Below are 23,939 nucleotides of genomic sequence, written 5' to 3'. Positions count from 1 at the left end.
TGGTTACTGCCAGCTGGGACCTCACACTATATAGTCACAGCTGTGCATTTAGCATTTATGCCTGCAAAGAATAGCTAATTACAAAAAATCCTAAGAGGACAAAGAACACTCAGTAGCATAAGTACAATACCATATCTGTCTCGTAATCATGTATTTTAAAATACTAAAATGGTTAAAACTCTGAGCAGCATCTAATAGGAGAGAACTTCAGTTAAACACGTTCACCCACTTGGTCCTTTTACTTCTAGAATATAATTTTATGTAGGTTTTTATTTCATTTCATTTCACTTATTTATTTTTAGGAAGACACAAACTGTCCTTCAGAACAAAGTTTTCAACAAGCAGACTATATTCATTTTAGTGATATCTTTTAGTGGTATTTTACTTCTTTCAAAAAACTATAGTGATGTTCATAGTCCTTTTAACATAGATTTTGCTTTTAAAAAGACTACGAATTATGGGTGACACCTAGCTTTTCATAGTTTTTATAGCAGTATTTTATTAGTGGAATGTGTTCTAGGCAGTGTTTCTCAACCTGGACAACTTTAAAGATGAGTGGACTTCAACACTCAGAATTCTCAGCCATATATCTTTGCAATTTATAATGTCATAATTTTATTATATGAACCATATTATATTATTTGACTGATATTAATGTTCTGCATAGGGTTTAATAGAGGTTTTGAAATTGAAGATATTCAAATATCTTTAATCACTAATAAACATAACTATCATATTTGTAAATTCTTTGTTATCTATCTGATTCTTTTTCTTTTTTAATCCTTTATTATTTTTATAAATAATTAAAGGCTGTGAATATATTTAATATTTATATATTTATATATTATATAATATTTATATATTCATTATACTGTTTTTTCCACAACAATAACTGTAATGTGAGTTGCACTGAGAGAGAGTGACTGGCCCATTTGATGCCTAAGGCAGGACTAGAATTCACCAACTCCTGTTTTCTAATCTGATGCCTTAACCACTTCATCGAACTATTCATTCATCATTTTATATATTTACGAGTCCCAGCTCATTAGAACAAAGCAAATTATAGGACTCAAACTCAAAGGCCCATAAACTCCAAAAATGGAAGGTCATATTAAGACTAGTAAATATCAGTTACAAGATTTTTTCTGTTTGTATCAACTGCCATTATCAGTGCTCACACTGTTGCAATCTACAATTCCTATGCCCCTCCCCCCAATCTCACTATTTCTGTTATCTATGCCTAGCTTTCAAGTGTAAAACCTAAGAGGGCTTCCTAAGTAGCTTATAATTTACTGAATCAGTTTCAGAAAGTGAAGTATTTATCACGATACTTGTTTGTTTTTGGACCACTGGAAAACAGAAGTGGATCTTCGGTGAGCTAAAATTAGTCCATCATTTCCTTTTCAGATATTACTTAGCAATGTTGCTGTTTTTTTTTTTCATGAGACCCACAGTCCCTCTAGTTATCAGGCATGCCACTAACCCTGTTCATCACCATAGGCTCTGCCAGAAGAATTTCTGGCAGTTCTACCGATGAATCATGAGGAAATAGAGCATTAAAATGGTTCTAGTCAGGATGAGTCTGGTCCATGCCATTCCAAGATTCTACCAGGGTGGCATGAAATTGCCCTCTTTACTCAACCTCTATCTGAGGCTGTGGGATTGGTGTGTGTGGCCTGACATCTCTTCCTTATGGCTAGTCATTTTACAGAGAAAGACAGTGTGCTGGCATATGTTCATAGCTGCATGAATTAATTACAGTAATTGGTTCTTGATAGCCTCTTTTGTAGGTGAGGGAATTCAAGAAATGAATATTTTGCAATCCATGGCAACACTGACTGTGTTCAATATTTCAGTGGATGGAGGCATGGTCTCAATTCATTTGTAGACACCAGTGTCTCTTGTTATGTTGCAGCTTGATTGCCAAGCTGGTCAAAAAATTATTTTAAGATGATACTGTGTTCTCATAACTCTCTGCTAGGTTTGCTGAACTTAAAGTATCCAAATATAGCTTTGTATCATGGACATTTATATTTCACTTTGGTAAGGTATTTCTGTCGTTCTCCCAGGATCAAGCTAAAGACATGAACTGAGACCATTCAGTCGTTTCTCCATGAAAGTGATTATACTACTAATAATTTATTAAACATGTATGCAGCCCAACGTGCAATGCTCTGGATGGCTTACAACAGTCAGATAAATTATAATAAAACAATAAAATATAAATATAAAAGATACCTAGCATGATAAAACATCATAGGTTACTTTCCCTTTCCCTGGGGAAAGAGCCAACTCTTCACAATTCTTCTAACCAACAGCAAAATGATATCATTTGGATCTTGGGGAAACCTCATTCAAGAGTGCAGGTGCTACTACCAATAATGCCTGCTTCTGGCTTCTCAATAGATGACCATTGTTTAATTGAAGGAACTAGGAGCATGCTCACCATGCAGGATCAATCCTGCATGGGGGATGTTGCTAGGGGGTCCAATCAATCAGCTAATCAGATGTTGTTGAAACAGGTGGTCCAACAAATAACCTGGTTGTCTACCTTATAAGTCTTCATAGGTAACAACCAGCACCTTAAAGCACCCCAGAAACAAACTGGCAAAGCAAAGGGGTTTTTTTCTAATGGCAAGCACTGTTATTTGCATCCCATTGGACAATGTGGCTGGTTGTCTGCCCTTTAGTCTTCAAATAGTTTCTACTTTTTGGATGGATGGATGGATGGATGGATAGATAGATAGATGATAGATAGATAGATAGATAGATAGATAGATAGATAGATAGATAGATAGATATCACTTGTTCTGTTTTTATTTTCAGTGCCCTTTAAGCACTTGACCACCTCTTGATTACTTGGGAGATAATCTCTTAATGATGTTCACATCAGCTTAACAGAAGGGGCGTTGGTCTTACCTGATACGCACCTTCTTGTTGGGTGGAGACAGCAGCCAGGAATGGGTGTTCTCGCCTGTTCAGCTTGAAGGACTGACACTATTGCAAAGTTAAGCTCCTCCCTTGTTGCTAGGGATCTCCAGCTTTTTACGAAGATGAACAACAGCCTCGACGTCTCGGGAGAAAGAGAGAAAGGTTAAGAAAGGAGACTAGAGACCAGGAGTCCAAGGGTGCGGCTGGCTCCTGTCTCCACCCAATGAGAAGGTGCGTATCAGGTAGGACCAACGCCCCTTCTCCATTGTGGGTGGAGACAGCAGCCAAGAATGGGACATACCAAAGCTTCCCAACTATGGGCGGGCCCCAGTCTGGTCCTATGCATCAGAATGAACCCGCTACAGAACCCTGCAGCCAAAGGCCGCCTCTGCCAAGGCAAACTGGCCAAGCTTATAATGCCTCCCAAAGGATGAAGAAGACGTCCATGTCGCCGCCCTGCAGATCTCGTTCAAGGATGCCTGCGTGGCCCAGGCTGCAGAAGTCGCCACACTGCACGTGGAATGCGCCATCAGACGGGATGGCCGAGGCAAGGAACACAGGTCGTATGCCTTGGAGATTGTCTGCCGAATCCATCTGCCAATGGTGGAGGAGGAGACCTTTTAACCTAAAGACACTGGAATAAAGGAAACAAACAAGGACTCTGTCCTGTGGACATCAGCAGTCCCCTTGAGATAAATAAGAAGGGCCCTCCACACATCCAACGTATGCCAGCGCTGTTCTAAAGGGTGAGAAGGTTGTGGGCAAAAATTTGGGAGGACCAGGTCCTGCATGCGATGGAAAGTCGAATTAACCTTCAGGATGAAGGAGGGGTCCATACGAAGGACCACACGGTCAGAGTGAAAAATGCAGAGGTCACTATGTACAGAAAGGGCGGTAATCTCAGAAATCCGTCTGGCGGAGGTAATAGCCACCAAAAAGGCGACTTTGCAGGATAGTAGGCGGAGGCTGGCAGTCCTCAAGAGTTCATACGGGGCTCCCGTAAAGGAGTTCAAAACAATGGTCAGATCTCAGATGGGATACCTATGTACCACGGGGGGGGACATAAGTTAGAGGCTCCCTGCAGGAATCTATGTATGAGAGGGTGTTGGGACAAGGAGGCAAAGGACCCACAAGTGAGGACTGTAGAGATAGCCGCCACCTGCCTCCGAAGAGTATTGGGCGAAAGTCCCCTCTCGAGTCCATCCTGGAGAAAAATCAGGATGTGGATAATTGAGGCCTGAAGGACAGAAACCCCCATAGGTCACACCAGTCACAAAATGCCCGCCAAGTGGCCAAATAAATGCGGTCTGTGGATGGCCTCTGGAACACTTGGATGGTCCGGATAACCCTGGGGGGGATGTTGTCCCTACTCAGAGCGCACCGCTCAAGCGCCAGGCAGTCAGTTGGAGCCACCGAAGGTCTGGGTGGAGGAACACTCCCTGGCTGAGCAAGTCCACAGGCTGAGGGAGCCTCCAGGGAGAGGCCACCGACAATGATTTGAGGTTGGCGAACCAAGACTGCCGGGGCCAGTGTGGCACTAGAAGAATGACCGCCCGCTCCTCCAGTATCTTCTGTACCACTCGTGGAATGAGTGGCAGTGGGGGAAAGGCGTAAAGAAGCCCTTTCGGCCAAGGAATGTGAAGAGCGTCCACTCCCTCCGCCCGAGGAGCTGGAAAGCGAGCATAGAAGCGGGGGAGCAGAGCGTTCCCCTGGGTAGCGAAGAGATCCATCTTTGGACAGCCAAAGAAGCTCGACAGGTCCTGGAAGATTGAAGGATGAAGACACCACTCCGCATGGTCGATAGTCTGGCAGCTGAGCCAGTCCGCTTGTACGTTGGCTGTCCCCGAGATGTGTTCCGCCGACAGGGAACTCAGGTGGCGCTCCGCCCATAGACCCAGTCTGGAAGCCTCCGACATCAGACCCGTGGATCTGGTGCCCCTCTGACGATTTATGTGGGCCTTCGTGGCCCCATTGTCGGTAAGGACTAACACATGTTGGCTCGTCACTAGTCGGCTGACATGTCTGAGGGCCAAATAGACCACGCAGCTCTAGCCAATTGATGTTCCTGCATTGCTTGCGGGCTGACCATAATCCCTGAGCAACCTGCATCTGCAGATGAGCCCCCCAACCATAAAGGTTGGCGTCTGTCGTCAGTACGAGACGGTGAGGTTCGTGGAAGAGCCACCCTTTGGATATGGCCGAAGACCTCCACCAGGTTAGGGACCTTCTGACACTGGGGGGGAACCCAGACCCTGGCTTGAGAATTGCCTTTGCCCGCCTTCTGAAAGGGCAAGAGAAACCATTGAATATTCCTCGCATGAAGGCAAGCCCAGGGGTAATGTGGATGGCAGAAACCATCTTACCCTGTAAGGTAGACAGCAAGGCCAGGGAAACCTTATACTCCTTCTGAACTTTACCCACAAGTTCTTTAAGGCTAACCTGTCACTCCTGGGAAAGATAGACCCTACCCTCTAGGGAATCTATTACTGCCCCCAAATGCAGAATGCATTTTCTACAACCTCTTCAGCCAAAAAAATGCTTTTAAAAGTAAAAAAAAAAAAAAGCCTCCGATAATTGTGCGGCTCAGCTGGGCATGGGGGGGGCAGGGATTTTTGCTACCGGTTCTCCAAACCACCCACCTCCATCGCTACCAGATCAGGCGATCCGGTTCGAACCGGGAGCATTTCATCCCTGCTTGGATGACATTTTAATTCATCCTCTTCTGAACACCTTTCCTTAGAGGAGTTCCAAGTAACTATGCATTGTCTACGAGAGCACGGATTCTCTATTAATATCGCAAAAAGTCAATTGGTCCCATTGACATGCATTCTGCATTTGGGGGCAGTAATAGATTCCCTAGAGGGTAGAGTCTATATTTCCCAGGAGTGACAGGTTAGCCTGAAAGAACTTGTGGGTAAAGTTCAGAAGGAGTATAAGGTTTCCCTGGCCTTGCTGTCTACCTTACAGGGTAAGATGGTTTCTGCCATCCACATTACCCCTGGGCTTGCCTTCATGCGAGGAACCTTCAATGGTTTCTCTTGCCCTTTCAGAAGGCGGGCAAAGGCAATTCTCAAGCCAGGGTCTGGGTTCCCCCCCAGCGTCAGAAGGTCCCTAACCTGGTGGAGGTCTTCGGCCATATCCAAAGGGTGGCTCTTCCACGAACCTCACCGTCTCGTACTGACGACAGACGCCAACCTTTATGGTTGGGGGGCTCATCTGCAGATGCAGGTTGCTCAGGAATTATGGTCAGCCCGCAAGCAATGCAGGAACATCAATTGGCTAGAGCTGCGTGGTCTATTTGGCCCTCAGACATGTCAGCCGACTAGTGACGAGCCAACATGTGTTAGTCCTTACCGACAATGGGGCCATGAAGGCCCACATAAATCGTCGGGGGCACCAGATCCACGGGTCTGATGTCGGAGGCTTCCAGACTGGGTCTATGGGCGGAGCGCCACCTGAGTTCCCTGTCAGCGGAACACATCTCGGGGACAGCCAACGTACAAGTGGACTGGCTCAGCCGCCAGACTATCGACCATGCGGAGTGGTGTCTTCATCCTTCAATCATCAAAGCTTTTCATCCTGGGATCATCAAAGCTTTTCATCCTAGGATCATCAAAGCTTTTAAAAGAAAAAAACCCTTTTTTTTCTTTTAAAAGTCTCTGCCGATCAGGCAACTCAGCTTGGATCGTCAGAGCCTTTTGAAAGCATTTTTTTATAACCTCTTCGCCAAAGAGGTTGTAGAAAAAATAGTTTTAAAAGAAAAAAAAAAGGCCACACCCACCCAGTCACATTACCCCCACCACACCAAGCTACGTCCACAGAACCGGTAGTAACAAATTTTAGATTTCACCACTGCATCCAAGTAACATTGGACACAGACAGGGATGGCCCTAAAATAAGCCGCTAAGGCGGCTAATACCTTAGTAAAGGCACGGGGAGCAGAAAACAGTCCAAATGGTAAGGCACGGTACTGATAATGCGTACCGGCATAATAAAACTGCAGATATTTGCGATGTGGGGGGAAAATGGGGATATGTAAATAAGCCTCAGTGAGGTCAATAGAAGTGAGGAAGTCACCCTTCCTGATGCCGGCCAAGATCTTGAAGAGACTGCATTTTAAACCATTTATAAACCACATAACAGTTTAGTCTTTTAAAGTCCAGAATAGGTCTCCACCCACCTGAGGATTTGGGAACCAGAAAGAGCAGGGAATAAAACCCTTGGCCCACCTGATCCTCCGGCACCTGCTGGATGGCCTGAATGTCTAGTAGGTGTTTCACGACCAAATCCATGAGGGCCTTTTTGTGCCCGTCTTTAGAGACGGGGCAGCGAATAAAGAAACTCGGAGGGGTGGAGAGAAATTCAAGAGATAGACCAGATCCTACTGTATCCCTGACCCAAGAGTCTGACGTGAGAATATCCCATCGGTCAGCGAATAGAGCTAGCCTGCCGCCGATGGGGCCGTCAGACATGCAGCTATCGCTGGTGGGGAAAGGACGGCTTCCTCCCCCTCAAAAGGGCCACTTGCCAGGGAGAGTTCTATCTCTATGGCCTGTCTTGTGTCCCCCACTGTCTAGGTACAAAGGACCCCTGAGAACAGGAAGTTCCAGCGCCCCAGTCGGATCCCCCGAAAAAAGGGAGAAATTCGAGAGTCAGATTTACGTTGCGAGGAAGGCAATATCTTGCGTTTGTCTTTCAACTCTAAGAGGAACGGGTCCAAAGAAGAGCCAAATAAATTGCCACCTGTAAAGGGGGAAGACGCCAGGCGCCACTTACGACAGGCGTCCGCTTGCCAATGTCGAAGCCAAACAAGTTGGCGTGCCACCACCGTTGAAGCCAGAGACTTCGAAGCAAAGCGGGCAGAGTTGAGGGTGGCATCCGCAGAAAACTGCTGCGATGATTTTATTGAGCTCTTGCTGCAGCCTGGAGTCCTCAGGGGACAGCTCGCTTTGGAGCTGACTCAACCAGAGCAATGTCGCCCTGTTAAAGAAGGAGGCTGTGGTGGCAGATTTAATTGCCCAAGCAGCTCCTAAGTGAGCCCGTTGGAGGGTTTGATCAGAGCGGCGTTCCTCAGGGCGAAGACCCTCATCAGGTTCACCCGGGACGGCAGTGTGAGGTAATAATGCTGCAATAGGGGAATCAATCGTGGGAATTTGGAGCAGGAAGGCCATATCGGGAGCCACATTAAAGAAGCGTTTGTTGAGGGAGGAAGGAGCCAGAGCAGATCCAGGCAACGTCCACTGGCGCTGAATAACATCCAGGAAAAGTGAAGGAGCTGGAATAGAATCGACAGGTTTGGTTGGCTCAGAGAAAAGTGGGTTAAACGACTTTTGGGGCGTTAGAGGGACCTCTCCAGTAGCTGGCGGGCCTAGCTGCGCTGCTTGAGATGCTTTAAAGAATAAGGATTTAAACACCGCTGGTGTGAAAAAACCGGTAAAGGCCGGTTGTTCCGGCTTGAGGCCCTCGTCCTCCAACAGATCCAGTTCCTGGTGGTCGAACTCGTCAAGGTTTGCCGGGCGAGATGTGTGCGAAAGAGGCGACAACACCGACTCTGGACATGAAAGCTGATCATCCTGGATGTCTCGTTCAGGAGAGGCAGCAGCCCCCAATCTCAAACAAGAATCTTCACCCAGACGAAGGTAGCCAGCTTTCAACAACATCTGTAGAGCCCTGGAAAAAATCTGTTGGAGATGGTCAGGGAGCAAACCTTCTCTATTGTGTGTTATAGGGGTTCCAGAAAGCCCAGGAGTGTGACCTGTGGTAGTTACCATAGCCCTTTCAAGAGGGGCGGAGGAGGAGTAGAGGCTGAGGGCACATAAGGGCCCCACAATGCAGTAGTGGAGGCTGAAATGGGGCAGTCCCTCAGAGAGATCTGGTCAGATGCCAGCACAGATGAAGGAATTTGGGGAAGCTCCTGTAAGATAGGGGCTTTGCCCTTAGTGGCCTTATTGCAGATTTTCTGCAAGGCCTAGTCCCTGCGCCTCTCATCCCTGGTTGCAGCTGAGGTGAGGCTGCAAGGGGCCTGATGAAAATGAGAGCTCTTGCACTTGGAGGACTGCATACAAAGGCTCTTTATCAGAGTGGTCAGTAGACCCGACCCTCCGGCCATGCTTTGACTTGGAAAGTGCCTTAGGTATCCTGAATGTATTGTTGGTGGTAATGCACGAATAAGTCAATGTCAAATTGGCACTTTAAATTGGCCGCAGCCCAGACAGCAAATACAAATGGCCCTGCCAAGCCGAAAGGCAACTGAAAACAGTAATAGCCAAAGTAAACTGAGGGGAAAAAAACCCTCCTCTACGTTCTAAGTGGGAGCAGAACAAAGGTCCCCTGGGCGCGGACCTAGCGTAGCTGAAGCGATATAGCCCACTAAGTAATCAATCTCCAATGCAGCTTAGTGTCAGCTTGGGAGCACGAAGCTCCTGAAATCATAAATGGTGTCAATGGCCAGGCATTCTCAAAATGGCGTCTGGCAGACCAGCAACGGAGTGCTAAGCAATCAAATAGCTGCCAATAATAAGCAATGGAGTGCGAAGCTCCTGAGCCTCCAAAGTTCAACACAATGGTCAATGGAGCGCGGAGATCCTGAGAGAGATTGACCGCCAGGCACAGGCAACGGGGCACGAAACCCCTGAGCTAAAATGGCTGCTGGTCACCAATAGTGGAGTGCGAAGCTCCTGAACCATAATGGCCGCCGGCCGGGAAATGTAGAGCGCGGAGCTACTGAGGCGACAGTTGCACGGATCCCTCTCTAATGCCGCCGCCAAGCTGAAAGAAACAGCAAATATTGGCAAGAGCTCTGTCAAGCAAGCAGGTGGGCGAAGCAGGAGTGCGAAGCTCCACAAGCGGCCCCACGCGGCGGGCGGCTTCTCGTCAGATGTTAAAGGCAATGTCACCCGACCCGTCGTCTACAAAGCACGAAGCTCCTTGCCACAAGGTTAAATGCTGGGAGCGCGAAGCTCTGCTGAGCGCTGAAGTGCCCCCACCACCCACGCAATTCAAGCCCCTCTGGAACGCTGCGAGTTCAACTGAGTAAACTGGATAAGGAAAGTGGGGAGGGATAAAAATATCTTCACAGGCAAGCAAGCCTGCAGGAAGGGAACAAAGTCCCCAAAGGACAAGGTTCCAGCCACTCACTGTTCATTCCCAGAAGCCAAAGTCCAAGAAATCCAATAAATTCAGCCAAGTCAAATAACAGTCCAAGAAATCAACAAGTCAAACAACAATAGTAAGAGAGCAATCCGAGATGACTGTCCAGGCTGAAGGACTGAGAAAAAAGCTGGAGATCCCTAGCAACAAGGGAGGAGCTTAACTTTGCAACAGTCTCAGTCCTTCAAGCTGAACAGGCGAGAACACCCATTCCTGGCTGCTGTCTCCACCCACAATGGAAAACAGTAGATTATGTTTATTGATAAAGTTTGCATTTAGTTCTCCTTTGACATAGTGCTTTTCTATTAAGGTAGTCTTGAGTTTTCATCTCTGCAGGATCAAATTCTACCTAATTTCTTCGATAAGTTCTCTATAACTCAGGCAAAATATATTAGGTCTGCTGTTTATTCTGGAAGGATGGGATTCCGTAAATGATGCAAGTAGCTGTCAAAATAGTGGTTACTAAAACACTCTGTTACTATCTGAAAATACATCCCTAGCAATTGGGTATCTGCACACATTAGACAGATCAATCACTAATAATTCTTTCAATGCCAGGTGTGCTATTGTGAGATATTTCACACATAGCCAGTCAGATGATAACTTTTTACTTTTGTTAGTCATTTCTGTCTAAACATCAGATTCCACTTTGCAATCTTTGGGCATATGGTGTTATCCCTTAGTATTTTCCAGATTTCTCCAACTTTTAGGTAACATTTTTAGTTCATTACCCTTATATCTGAAACAGATATCACTCTGAAGGTTACTTGGGTAATTGACTATAATTGAAGTTTTTCAAGTCATCTGTGAATTCATACAATCTAGCTATTCTTCAAGGGACAGTAACTCAACTTTGATATTTTATTTATTATTTTTAAACTGTCCGAGTCAAGTCACTTTGAGCATAGGATAACAGCATCTTAAACAGTAATTGGACTATTTATTGATTGAGGAATCTCCAATTAAATACTATATTATTGTTATGACATCACACTTATGGTGTGATGTATTTCCAATAGTAAGTTTGTTGATAGCAAGCCTATTATTTCCATAGGATCTCCAAACATGGGTGAATGGTGCTACTGAAAATGGCTTTGTGCTTGTATCATTTGGAGCTGGAGTGAAATACTTACCTGAAGATATAGCAGATAAATTGGCACATGCTCTGGCTAAACTTCCTCAAAGAGTAATTTGGAGGTAAGTTATATCAATACCATTATTTAATTTATAAATAAAATAGGATTGATGAATGTTTTTGTTTTATGGAAACCTATGGATTCTAGAGTGGGGGGTCTATTCATTTTTTCATTTTTACATAAAAGTCTCTGTCTCGTTCTTGAAAAACTTTCACAATTTCAGATGTTGTATTTCAATTTCAAAAGCAGTAGTGTGAAATCTTGGGTGAGATGCAGTATTCACCCACTCCACCAGGTTAGAGGCAGTAAGAGGCAGGGGAGCTATTGGCTCGTTTTGCTTCATGAAGCAGTCTACTGCTGGATTTTAGGAATGCCTAGTGCATTTGCTGAGTGTGAGGGCATATGTATTGTTAAATGTTATTTCCAAATGGAAAAACTGCTGGAACAAACCAGTGTTATAACCCAGGTCAGTCGATATATGGTAACAATTGGGTGTTTCTGGTCAAATTGTACAGTTCATTTAATCTCTTAGATAAATAGAAATTGATGCAATATAATGCAAGGTTAAACAAAACATATTTCTGAAAATGTAATGTGTATATATCATTTAGGTATATCTATTAACATTCAGAATTATAAATCAGTGGATATAAAGCAGGTATTTGAAATGGGCTGCCTTTGCAGTTGATTCAGCACTATGTTTGTTTTAGTATAAAGTTGTTAATCTTCTACTGGTGCCTTATCATTGTGGGGTATTATTAGAGGTGATTAAGGAGCAGTGCCAGGACTGTATGTCAGGAGTATAATTCATGGTTACCATGAAAACTATCCCAGCTGCTGAACTAAAGTAAGTATGTATGCCTTAGTCTCAACAATCTTTGTCTGAATCTTTGTTTGAAAACCTCCAGTAATAGACATCTATAATTTGAGTAGGCAAGCTATTCTATGGTTTATAGCTCGCACAATCGGGAAATTCCTATTAATTTCAAATTAGGATCTCTCTCTTTAAAGCTTCCACTTATTGTTTTTTGTCCTATCCTCAGGCACTATGGAAAATAAATCCCTATCCTCCTCCAAGTGACAGTTAATCAAGTATAGAAAAACTATTATCATATCTCTCATTAGCTTCTTGTTTTTATGCTGAACCAGTGATGGTGAGCCTTTTAGGCTAACTTGACTGTGCTGATGTGACATTCCCCCCTCTCAAACAAAAGGGAAACAATTCTCCATTTCTCCTCTATTTAGGCCACCCTGAACAATAGCACTTGGCAGCAATGCCAAGGTTGGGCCTAAAAATAGAGGCCCTGAACTGAACTTCAACTCTAGCACCCCCCACAGGCCACTGAAAAAGCCCACCTCATGCTGTTCCCCAAGGTATGAGAGCCTTGGGGAATGGTGCAGTTGCCCCCATGGTGCAGCACTTCCTAGGATCTGCAGCAGGGGTGAAATCTAAAATTTGTTACTATCAGTTCTATGGGCGTGGCTTGGTGGGAGGGTAATGTGACTGGGTGGGCGTGGCCATTTTTTTTTTTTTTTACTTTTAAAACCATTTTTTCTACAACCTCTTCGGCTAAGAGGTTGTAAAAAAATGTTTTCAAAAGGCTCTGAGGATCCAAGCTGAGTTCCCTGATTGGCAGAGGCTTTTAAAAAGCCTCTGCCGATCAGGGAACTCAGCTTGGATCCTCAGAGCATTTAAAAGAAAACAAGGTTTTTTTTTTCTTTTAAATGGCTTTGAGGAGCCGCACGATCATCAGAGGCTTTTTTTTTTTTACTTTTAAAAGCATTTTTTTGGCTGAAGTTGTAGAAAAAATGCTTTTAAAAGTTAAAAAAAAGCCTCTGATGATTGTGCGGCTCAGCTGGGCATGGGAGGGGGATTTTTGCTACCGGTTCTCCGAACCACCCGCCTCCATCGCTACCAGATCGGGCGAGCCGGTCCGAACCGGGAGCATTTCACCCCTGATCTGCAGCACACCACTTAACTTTCAGGTGATGTTCTTTTTCTGTTCACAGGCTCCTGTAGGCTACTCAGGCCTGTTCCATATTGTACAAGGCCCTTGTTCTTGAGGCAGCTTCAGAGAATACTGTTTCGTGGCCAGTGGAGCTTTAAAAACCATGTGAAAGGGAAAGCACACCCCATTCTTGCACAATTTTCAAGGCTCCAGATATTGCATGAGAGCACACCTTACACAGTCCTTAGCCTCCAAATATCATGAAAATGGGATGTGTTTTTGAGAATAGTTGTTGGGTGTTGGTGAATGCTGATGGCTCATCCAAAACATCATGGCATGCCAACTTTGACACACATGTCACAGGTTTGCCATCACTGTGGTAAACATACCCATTTTTAAAAATCTGTTCTTTATAGGATTTAGCTTCCAAACCTCTCACTATCTTTTGTGCCTCCAGTCTTTCCAGTATCCTTGCATTGGATACTGGACAAAAAGTTCTAGGTACAGTGTGCAGACAAATACAGGGTGAAGTGGAATTATCAGTTCTCATGATATTTAGCTTATGCTTGTGCTTAATCTATGACCTGTCACGACACTTAGATAAATTTATTGAGTTAGGTTCACCTCTCTTATACTTGTACATTTTCTTTTTTTATTTCTTAAGTGCAGAAGCCTATATTTCTTGCCAATTAAATTTAGGATTCCATACCTAAGAAATAAAAATGACTCTGTGAGTAAAGGCCCAGTATTATTTTGAAGCATGAGCCTGACTTCTGCGGTATTAGCAATACTCTATTTCACCCTAGTTTTCTGTCATCTGTTGAGCATCCTTTCTGTTCCCTCATTTAAATCATACGTACATATGTACAGTACATACAAATAAATAAATATTATTGGGCCCAAGATAGACCCTAGGTACCCTACAGCATACCTCCTCATGTAGACAGAAATTCATTAAGGATCATCCATTTAGTATGGTTGTTCAGCCAATTGGGAATCCATTTAGTAGCAGTACTATTCATCCATATTACTCTATCAGGAAGACAAGCAAGTTTATCAAATACCATATGAAGTTTTGATATATCAATGTACAGTATTCCCTGGGTTCTTTAATCCAATTGCTTTGTCAAAAAAAAAAGCAGTAACATTGGTCTGTCAGTACTTATTTTTAACAAATCCATACTGGTTTCTAATAAAAAATATTTTTTTAAATAAGCGCTTGCCAATCTCTCATTCTAGTTTCAGACTTGGCATGAGACTGAAATACTATTGGCTGTGCTTTTGGATGAGCTGTGGCAGGAGCAGGGTTGGTGTAATACATCCATCCTCACATTACTTTACCTCTTGGCTGCCTTCAATACCATCGGCTATAGTATACTTCTGTTGCAGGGGTTGGGGATAGGCAGCACTGTTTTTCTTTTTTCCTTGGTGGTTGGTTCCAATAGTATTGATCAGGAGCGGGAGGTCCACTCATAGCCCTGTTTTGTGGAGTTCTGCAGAGTTCAGTTGTCCTGTTTAACATATACATGAAGTTGCTGTGGATGAGTTCATTTGTTGCATGGAGCAAGATTTTAGTACACTGATGATACCAGCTGTACATCTCCACATCTGGTGAGTTAAGTGATGCTATTAAGGTCCTTTTTTTGGTGTTTGGAAGCTGTGGGAGTTTGGATGGGAAATATCAATCTTCAGCTCAACCCTAGCAAGACTGAATGGCATTAGGTTTGGGGCTTCCAGGGTTTCAGAAATAATGACACTGAATCTGGATGTGCAACAAAAAGGGGGCATTAGTAGATAACTTTTAGAATGTTGTGGTTGGGTTGGGGTATACTGTGCTTGAAGCTGTGACAGTCCCTGGAGATCATTTCCCAAGCAGTGGGAATTCTCTGGCCTGAACAAGTAAGAACTTTGGTTGGGCAGTCTGGTGGCTTGGGGAGGCAGTGTATGTGACATGAGAATCCTTTTCTCTTACCCGCTGAAGTGGGCCTGGAAGATTGGAGCTGGTGGTGAAGGCAGCTGGGTTGGACCGATGGTGGATGCTAGTAATTGTGGTGGCAGGGGCACCAGCCAAGACACCAGGGAAAAGAAGGGGGATGGTAGTCATCAGAAAAAGCCAGGAGGCATCCAGGGGCCTTGCTTCCCAGATTACCAGGTGTGAGACATTATTAGATTGGTCATTAATAGGGACCAGTTAAGACTGATGTTTGTGTACCAGCCTTCCTGCTATATAGCAACTTTCTTGCTTGAGCGTCTCAATTCCATGGTTGGGCTAAGAGAAAGATTCCCCAGATTGATCTTGGAATATTTTAATCTTGCTTTCTCTGGGTGCTGAGTCAAAGATGATTCTGCAGTTCATGACAATCATAGCAGCCCTGACCAGTCCCCGATCATCTAAGGCCAATACAAAACCAACTTTTTTTTTTCTTGCAGGAGCAATGTCATATTGTCTGAAATTGGGGAAGATATTGTTTTCTCCCCTGCCATTGTCATATCACTTCCTGGTAATCTCCAATTCTTTGGTGCCACCACTCTCCACAGGGAGGTTGGGCCTATTTGAACAGCTCATATGAGATGACTAATGGACCCATTTGGGTTCCAGAGGGAGTTTGGGGTTATTCCATAAAGTCTAGTACTTGATTCCCTGAAACTTTGGTAACTGCAGCTTTGGATCAAATCATGCCTGAGCAGCCTCTCCACACTCAAAGCTCTTGCAGTTCTCCATGATATACAGAAGAAGAAAGAGAGAGTTTTTAAAAAGCTAAGGGATACCTAGAGCCACTCCCATGCTGTCTCCCAGTATGGAGGATCCAGAAAATACTCACTATTTTGTTTTATATTATCTTCACTGCACTGTAAATAAAATTAAACAAATTCTCCAATGCATTACACTACCTTACTCAGTCTAGTGCATTTTCTATTACAGTATGGTATCTAACCTCCTGAAACTACTTTTTTAGGCTTACTCACTTTAACAAATGTCAGTATATTTATTGTATCTATAGGATTATGGTATGTATATATGGTGATATATCTATAAATATATATACGGATATATTTAATATTTAATTTCATATTGATTTTCTATTGATAAATTGAACATTGAAAACTAACAATACATTAATGTATTCTTTTTGGAATGTAGTTTTAAGTTTCCATTTCTTTTGTATTTTAGATTTTCAGGTAAAAATCCCAGGAATTTAGGTAACAATACAAAACTTATAGAATGGTTACCACAAAATGATTTATTAGGTAAGTATTGTTGGAAGTTATCATTTAAAGTTAACCTCTTGTACCTTATCTGTTTTTTAATACTAGACTTACAGATAGTCCTTGATGTACGACCACAATTGAACTCCAAATTTATGTTGCTAAGCAAGACAGTTGTTAAGTGAGTTTTGCCCATTTTATAACCTTTCTTGCCACAGTTGTTAAGTGAATCACTCCATTTGTCAAGTTGGTAACACACTTAAGTGAATCTGGCTTCCCCACTGACTTTGCATGTCAGAAGATCACAAAAGATGATTGCATGATCCCAGGACACTGGGATCATCATAAATATGAACCAGTTGCCAAGCATCTGAATTTTGTTCATATGACCACAGGAATGCTGTCCTAACAGTCATAAGTGTGAAAAGTGGCCTTAAGTCACTTTTTTCAGTGCCATTGTAACTTTGAACAGTGACTAAATGAATGGATGTAAGGCAAGGACTATCTGTATTTGTAATCTAAATCTGTATAGGAATATTGTTAACATGGATAATTACCGGTAGATAGCTGACCATTTCTGTTATCTTTAGATTAGAGGTAGAATGGTTTTTTTGTATCAAGGTCTACATTCCCTAAGAGGTAATGTGTGAGGTAGATGGGAATGAAATCACGAGTGTCTTGAGCAGGTTGCTACAGACTAAACTATACTACTATTTTTTTTTATGATAGACAAGTAATAAACACAAATTACATTTGAAATACTGTATCAATTGAACATTCATAAGACCTATAGATTTATATGTGGTATATTCATAATGAAGTACAGGTAGTCTTTATTTAGAACTGCCTGAGATAGTGACTGTTTGCAAATTTGATAGTAATAAAGGGTTCATTTTCTGACCAATGCACATATTTACAACAGCAAAATCCTTCAGTGTAAAACCGATTAAGGGCCAGTCAGTTTCAGGCAGCAGCCATGGGTTTTCTAACCAACTAATTAAGAAGACAAAATTTACCTTGCTTAAGCAATCTCCACCTTGGGAGGATGCAAAAAAAGGGTCAGGCACAGGACATAGTATGAGAAAACTTTATCTGAATAAAATGGGAGCAATCAGCAATTTTTCAGCCTTTCTCGCCCTCTAAATTACATGATTCTCTTAGCAACTATGAGATTTAGTGACCTTTTTGCCAGAACTAATTGCAATCACTGAATGAGGACTACCTGTATTATAGGAGAACTATCTAGTTTCTTAAATATTTAAGATGATGTACACACTTGTCAGTCTCCTAAGTAGACCAGATAGGAAATACAATCAGATGGGCTACCATATTTTATGGAGTATAAGACGCACTTCCCCCCCTTAAAAGTGGGTAAAAATTTCGGTGCGTCTTATAGACTGAATATGGGCCCATTTTTGGGTTCCCAAACCCTCCACACGTCGTGTTTTTGCCTCTCTGGTCCCCAGAAGCACTCTGCAGGCCAAAAATGGATGTGTTTTGGTGAAAACAGGACGCACGGAGAATTCGGGAGGCCAAAAATGGGCTTGTTTTTGGCCTGCAAAGTGCTTCTGGGGGCTGGGGAGAAAACGGGATGCGCGGAGGCCAAAAACTTCTTTTTTTCTTGTTTCCTTCCTCTAAATCTAGGTGCATCTTATAGTTCGGTGTGTCTTATGGTCTGAAAAATACGGTAATTCTATTTTATTGTAGGGCTATATTAACAGAATCTGCAAATATGAAAGTATAAAAGCTCCTGCTGTCACTTTGTACAGCTTGATAAATTAAAACAAATCCTTTCTAAGTTTCTTTCTCTTCCTGTTATTCAGATGTGGACACCCTGCTCCCCTTATCTGCTCATTCCTTAGACAGCATCTCTTCCCCATGAACAAAATTGATTCTCACATGCTATTACATCAGGGGTGTCAAACTTGATTTCATCGAGGGCCACATCAGGGTTGTGTTTGACCTCGGGGGCCGTGGTGGGCATGGCCATGGTGGGTGTGGCTAGCTCAACATCACTCATGTCAGGGGGCATGTGTGGTGGCCCAAGCACTCTGCCAGTGAAAATGGGCTCCCAATCTCCATTTTCAACTGTGATGGTCTCCTGCAATCCTCTCTCAGTGAAAACAGAGCTCGGGAGAGCCACGAGCTGGCAGAGGCATGCGTGGGCCTTGAGTTTGACACCTCTGTATTACATCATTTTAGGAAGTTTTGTTGTCATTCTGGCAATAAAAGTTGTTGAGTAAATTTGTATTTAAATTTATATATATGTTAGTTATAGATTCTATCTTTCCTCCAGAAGTTCAAGGCAGTGTATATACTACTACATTTAATTTTCCTCCAGACCCATATGAGACAATGACAGGTGAAAAGTCACTCAATGAACCTCCATGGCTGAAGTGAAAATGAACCTGGATCTTCCTAATTCTAGTCTAACAAATTAATTTTTGCCGAGTACTAAGTCTATTATTTTTAATTGTTTACCTACTAACATAAAATCAATCTTTCTGGAGAAATACCATTTAAGGATTCACATTTCTTCTTAAAATTATTCTCAGGTTTAGATAAATAAAATATCTGATTGTAAAAATATATTTCTTCAGTCTGCATGTAGTATTACGGTAAATTACAGGAATGAAAAATACCTCTTTTGGTTGCAAATAAGGCTAACAAGATTGCTAAATTCAGATATATTAATGTTATTTATTAAGATAGTATCAAGCAGAATGGGGTTTTTGTGCAATATATACTTTTGTCAACTCTATAGTCATTAAAAAAGTTAATTCATTTTTGTCAACTTGTTTCTGATCTCATTTGTAGTCTAACGTAATGAGTACAGTTATTTCATTTTCTGTGTATGGTAACTGTGGTGAGAAATTCCATGTGTGCGTACCATCTCATCTGTAACAAATCTGTAAGGAAAAAAGAGCCAAAGGAATTGCAAAGGAAATTTAATGCCCAGACAAGTTTTAGATGCATGGATTTTGTTCTGAATTGTGATTAAACACTTTTCTTTCCTGTACCTTACCTTTTGCTGCTGTAGGTCACACTAATATTAAGGCCTTCCTTAGTCATGGTGGTCTGAATAGCATTTTTGAAACCATGTACCACGGTGTTCCTGTGGTGGGAATCCCTCTTTTTGGAGACCATTATGACACCATGACTCGAGTGCAGGCCAAGGGCATGGGTATACTACTAAACTGGATGACTCTTACGGAAGATGACTTATATAATGCACTGGTGAAAGTTATTAATGATCCCAGGTAAGAATTGTCTTTTCTTTAACAAAAAAAGTTTGCTAAATTTTCAGTGAAATAAAAGTTTATAAAGAACTTATGGTAATTTATGCAGTCCTAACCATCTACCATACAGGTAGTTCTCGACTTAAAACAATTTGTTTAATGGAGGTATGGGATTATGATGGTATTGGAAAGGGTGTTTTATGGTTTGTAAAGTACTTCTAACTGTCACAAAATGTTGCATCACCACTTCAAGTGATTTGCGATTTGGGAGCTAAGCAACCTGTTTGCACTTATGACTGGTTACTAAGCACTCCACAATCATGTGGTATTTGCAATCTTCTCTACCCACTTTCCCAGAAAGTCAGTGGGGAAGCTTGCATGGAAGGTTGCAAGTTGGCGCTGCCTGCTGAGTAGATTTTGGCACGGACAAAATTCAGCTCCTGGCTGGAAAGGAGAGCAATAAGGAAAGGAGTCTGGGTTGCCTCAGGGGAAGTGGGGGAGGTCCTGGGAGGGGAGGTGCAGGCAACTTGGAAGTGTCTCTCCACTCAGAAGCTCGAAATCCTGTTTGGATTTTGGCAGGAAGGAATTTCAGGTCCTGAGCGGAGCCTCCCAGAATCTCCACCTCCCCCTTAGGTACCCCCATGCTCCTTATCTGAGGTTCTGTCTTCTCAATGACTTGCAAGATTGCTTAAGGACCACGAAGAGTGCCAGGATTGCAGTTGTTCAGCAAAGCAATCATGGAGCATCTCATTGAATGACTACTTTGCTGAACAATCAAGATTCCAGTCCCAACTGTGATCATAAATTGAGGATTACCTGTATAATGAATTATGTTTAATTATGATAAAATAGTATGGGAATGTTAGAATTGAAAATGCAGCAATGTTCTTATCATTTTATTTTTTTAAATTTTTATTTCATAGCTACAGGCGACAGGCCCGGAAGCTGTCTGAAATCCATAAAGATCAACCAGCTCATCCTGTTAATCGAACAGTCTACTGGATTAATTACATCCTTCGTCATAATGGAGCACAGCATTTACGATCTGCAGTTTACACTGTCTCTTTATATCAGTATTTCTTATTGGATATTGCCTTTGTTGTGCTACTTTGTACTGCCTTACTCTGCTACATTTTGGCCAGGATAGCAAAATTTATTTGCACGCAAAGCAAACATTTTTGGTCCACTGATGAACATGTTACTATCAATGGACATTACCAGAATGGGATACCAAACGGCAAGTATAGAAGAAATGGTCACATTAAACATGAAAAAAAGGTGAAATGAGCCAACTACTCAATGTACATTAGCAACAAATCAGTACTATAATTAAATTTTATAGCTGTAACATAGACTAACACCTACTTAAAGTAAAACAATAAACAGTTCTAATGCTCCCCTACAGTATGTAATCTTATGCAATTAAATTCTGCAGAACTAAGAAAAATCTTTAGAAAAATGAAGCACAACCTAAAATACAAAAATTATTTTATTCTTAATACGGATGGAGAAAGGTCATTCTGGCACTGAAGTTTTCTAGAAGCCTTAATTCTCTGAAGTAATTCATTAGGTATATTCATGTCTGCTCAATTTGTGAATAATATGTGTGTCTCAGAAAAGGAATGGTTTCCTTTTACTTACAAAGATTCTTCCTTTTTTCATGCACATTTATATTTTAGCAAAGAAATCTTGGTTCTATTTATCTAAGGTTTAATTTGTTATCTGACAATGATGTTAATTAAAGTCATCTTTCATAGTGTTCAATACATAGCAATAAACAAACTGTAGAATTATAATGCAGCCATAAAAATCATATTCTTAAAAGGCATTGAAGAATATGATGATGATACACCGTAGTTTTGATATACTACATAACTCTTCCATTTTCTTCCATTTCTTTAAAGAAAAGGAAATTGCACAAGAGTACCATAAGGTGTAATTTTGTATTTATGTAAATTTTAGTTCTGTTCCTTACCTTTCCCTAATTCATCATTTATGCCATAGTAAGGTTGTTCTCTTTCAATAACTACAAGGGCTATGTGGATATAATAAATCGATATAAAAATAAATGAAGCAGAGAAAAAAATATTCTGCACTGGCTCTTTGGAAAAGGATTATTCTTGTCCCTTGAGCAATGTAGAATCAAACCATTTTTGGTTTGTTATAAAGTTGAATGTCTTAACTATTATATTACTACAATTAAGTTTTTGTCCCCCCAAAACCATAATGGTTCCGAGGTTCACTTAGTTCTGTCTATAATCTTTACAGTAATCTGGTCCATGTAATCCATGTTATCTAGTTGCCAACATCATTTATTTGAATCTAAAGGAGGTTATCTTTTGGTTAGTTACACTGTTTTTGTAGAGGTTTGATATCATGCATGACATTAAACCTATAAACTAGTTAAACACTGTGCCTCTGCCTACATTCATAGCATTATTTTTCTGCACAATGCTTTTTCAATCACTGCAACCAATATAGGTATCTGTTTTTAAACAGAGAATGGGAATACAGGGCATTAAAAATATTAGGACTGTCCCGTTAAACCACTGTTGGCAACTATATGTTTATTAAATTTCCTTGTCATCCTGTTTACTTGGAATTTGCACTGCACATGTTGTGGGTGTATACTTTATTTATTTGCAGTTTGAAATCCCATGTCTGACAGCGTTAGGAATAAAAACAAAAGCAAATCTAAACTATGTATTTACTAACGTGGGAAATGTTCTTAAAAACTGTAGACTAAAATCATCTTCATACACAGTGACATGATGCTTCATTACCATCCCATCAGGAGCCTCTATATTATAGCAATAAAGTAGAAACTGCAGATGCATTTCTAAAATTTAGCACAGGCATTTGTACTTTCCAGATACTTGAAGAATGTGGTGTTATTAATATGCCTATAGCTTTACCTTTTTACAATCCTATCAATAGGTGGCAACTGAGGGAACACAAAGAGGCAATGAGTGGTGGGAGAATGACAGAACCTAGAGTGTATGAATGAGTTAGTTTTAATGTTTTTGTATTGAAGAAAGTACACAAACACTGACCGGATGATTAAGAATAATTTAATCTCCACTGTGATAAAATTTAAGCAATAAACATGGATTTAATACAGAAAAAAGTTGTTGAAAGTATATCTTTATTCAAATATATTGTTGTATGTGTAATTAGAGCTGCACGTACTGTCTGTATATATGAATAATATATATTGTCCTAGACTTTTTCTCAGAAAATGAGACAAGGGGTGTATACTTGTTTAGTATATGCATTCAGTGTCATTTTATGAATATTTAATGTATTTAACAATTTTCCAGAAACATTTTTAAATAACCTCCATGGTTACCACCCATATTGCTCTCTTCCTTAGCCCCATTCCAATGATCTTCAATTCCTTTATGTTCCTTCAATTTAAACATATTGGATGATAATTTTTAAGAATGATGAATACCTATAAGGATCTCTTGTTATAAATAATGCACCGCTTTGTAGAAAGCTTATTGCCAGATCTTATTTTTCAGATCTGGCTATTATGTATCAAGGGTTTATTTATTTTGTTAAGTGCCTTATCAAATGTTGTTATATCTTATAGCATTTTTAACTTTCAGAATAGCTCAGGAAGTATCTTAGTCTGAAACATAGTGGTCTGCCCAAAACCAGCTCCAGAGCTTAAAGAGTGAGGAAGAAATTGAATCTAGTCCCTCATATCCAGATTTATAAAATGCATTTGATTGCCTTGTATGTTTTGGTAATTAAAATAAACAGGTATCTTTGAGCTTGCAAGCTAAAGATTCTTTGACATATTTCATACACCAGTTCTAAATAAATAATCAAAATACATTTTGGCATTTGATAATCTTTATGTGGTAAAAATGCACAGATATTAAATAGAAGGTTATCTTTTTTTTTAGCTCTAAAATAGCAAATATACTAATAATTTTGCATCTAGTGATACTGTTTTGTATGGAGGCAAAAAATGAATCCAAGAACATATTTCTAATGCAGTTCATAGAGATCAATAGATTTAGTAGAATTATAACCCTTATCAATGTACTAATTAGATATAAAAATCAATCTTCACTAATCTTGACTTTCAGTTTAAAATTAGCCCTGAATATTAAAGTAACAAAATTCTGAAGACTTTAAGCTGAAGAGAACATGAGATATATTTGTTAATTCAAATAGTTACTTTTTTTTGTATTTAGTATGTCTTCAGTTTACTGCCAATCAGATTTATAAAATTAGTATTTTGCTTGAATACCAAAGATGATGCTTGACAGTTTTATTCAGTTAATTAAAATTTAGTTATCTGACCACTTTTGAAG

The 23,939-nt window shown here is 41.2% G+C and overlaps 1 protein-coding gene across 1 annotated transcript in view; it reads left to right on the top strand.

Annotated features, from left to right (window-relative positions):
- The window catches only part of UGT8 (UDP glycosyltransferase 8), a 73,467-nt gene extending 52,496 nt beyond the window's left edge, over positions 1–20,971 (top strand). The window contains exons 3-6 of the mRNA XM_070948846.1: positions 11,135–11,277; positions 16,338–16,414; positions 19,413–19,632; positions 20,535–20,971. Of these exons, the coding sequence (XP_070804947.1) occupies positions 11,135–11,277; positions 16,338–16,414; positions 19,413–19,632; positions 20,535–20,898 (804 nt within the window). The 3' untranslated portion in view covers positions 20,899–20,971. The remainder of the gene's footprint in view (positions 1–11,134; positions 11,278–16,337; positions 16,415–19,412; positions 19,633–20,534) is intronic.
- The last annotated feature ends 2,968 nt before the right edge of the window (positions 20,972–23,939 follow it).

This window comes from Pituophis catenifer, unplaced genomic scaffold (genome assembly GCF_029215685.1).
Source record: "Pituophis catenifer annectens isolate HBS135680 unplaced genomic scaffold, rPitCat1.0.hap2 SCAF_8, whole genome shotgun sequence".
Classification (NCBI taxonomy): Eukaryota; Metazoa; Chordata; class Lepidosauria; order Squamata; family Colubridae; genus Pituophis; species Pituophis catenifer.
This window is presented reverse-complemented; position numbering and strand designations above follow the sequence as displayed.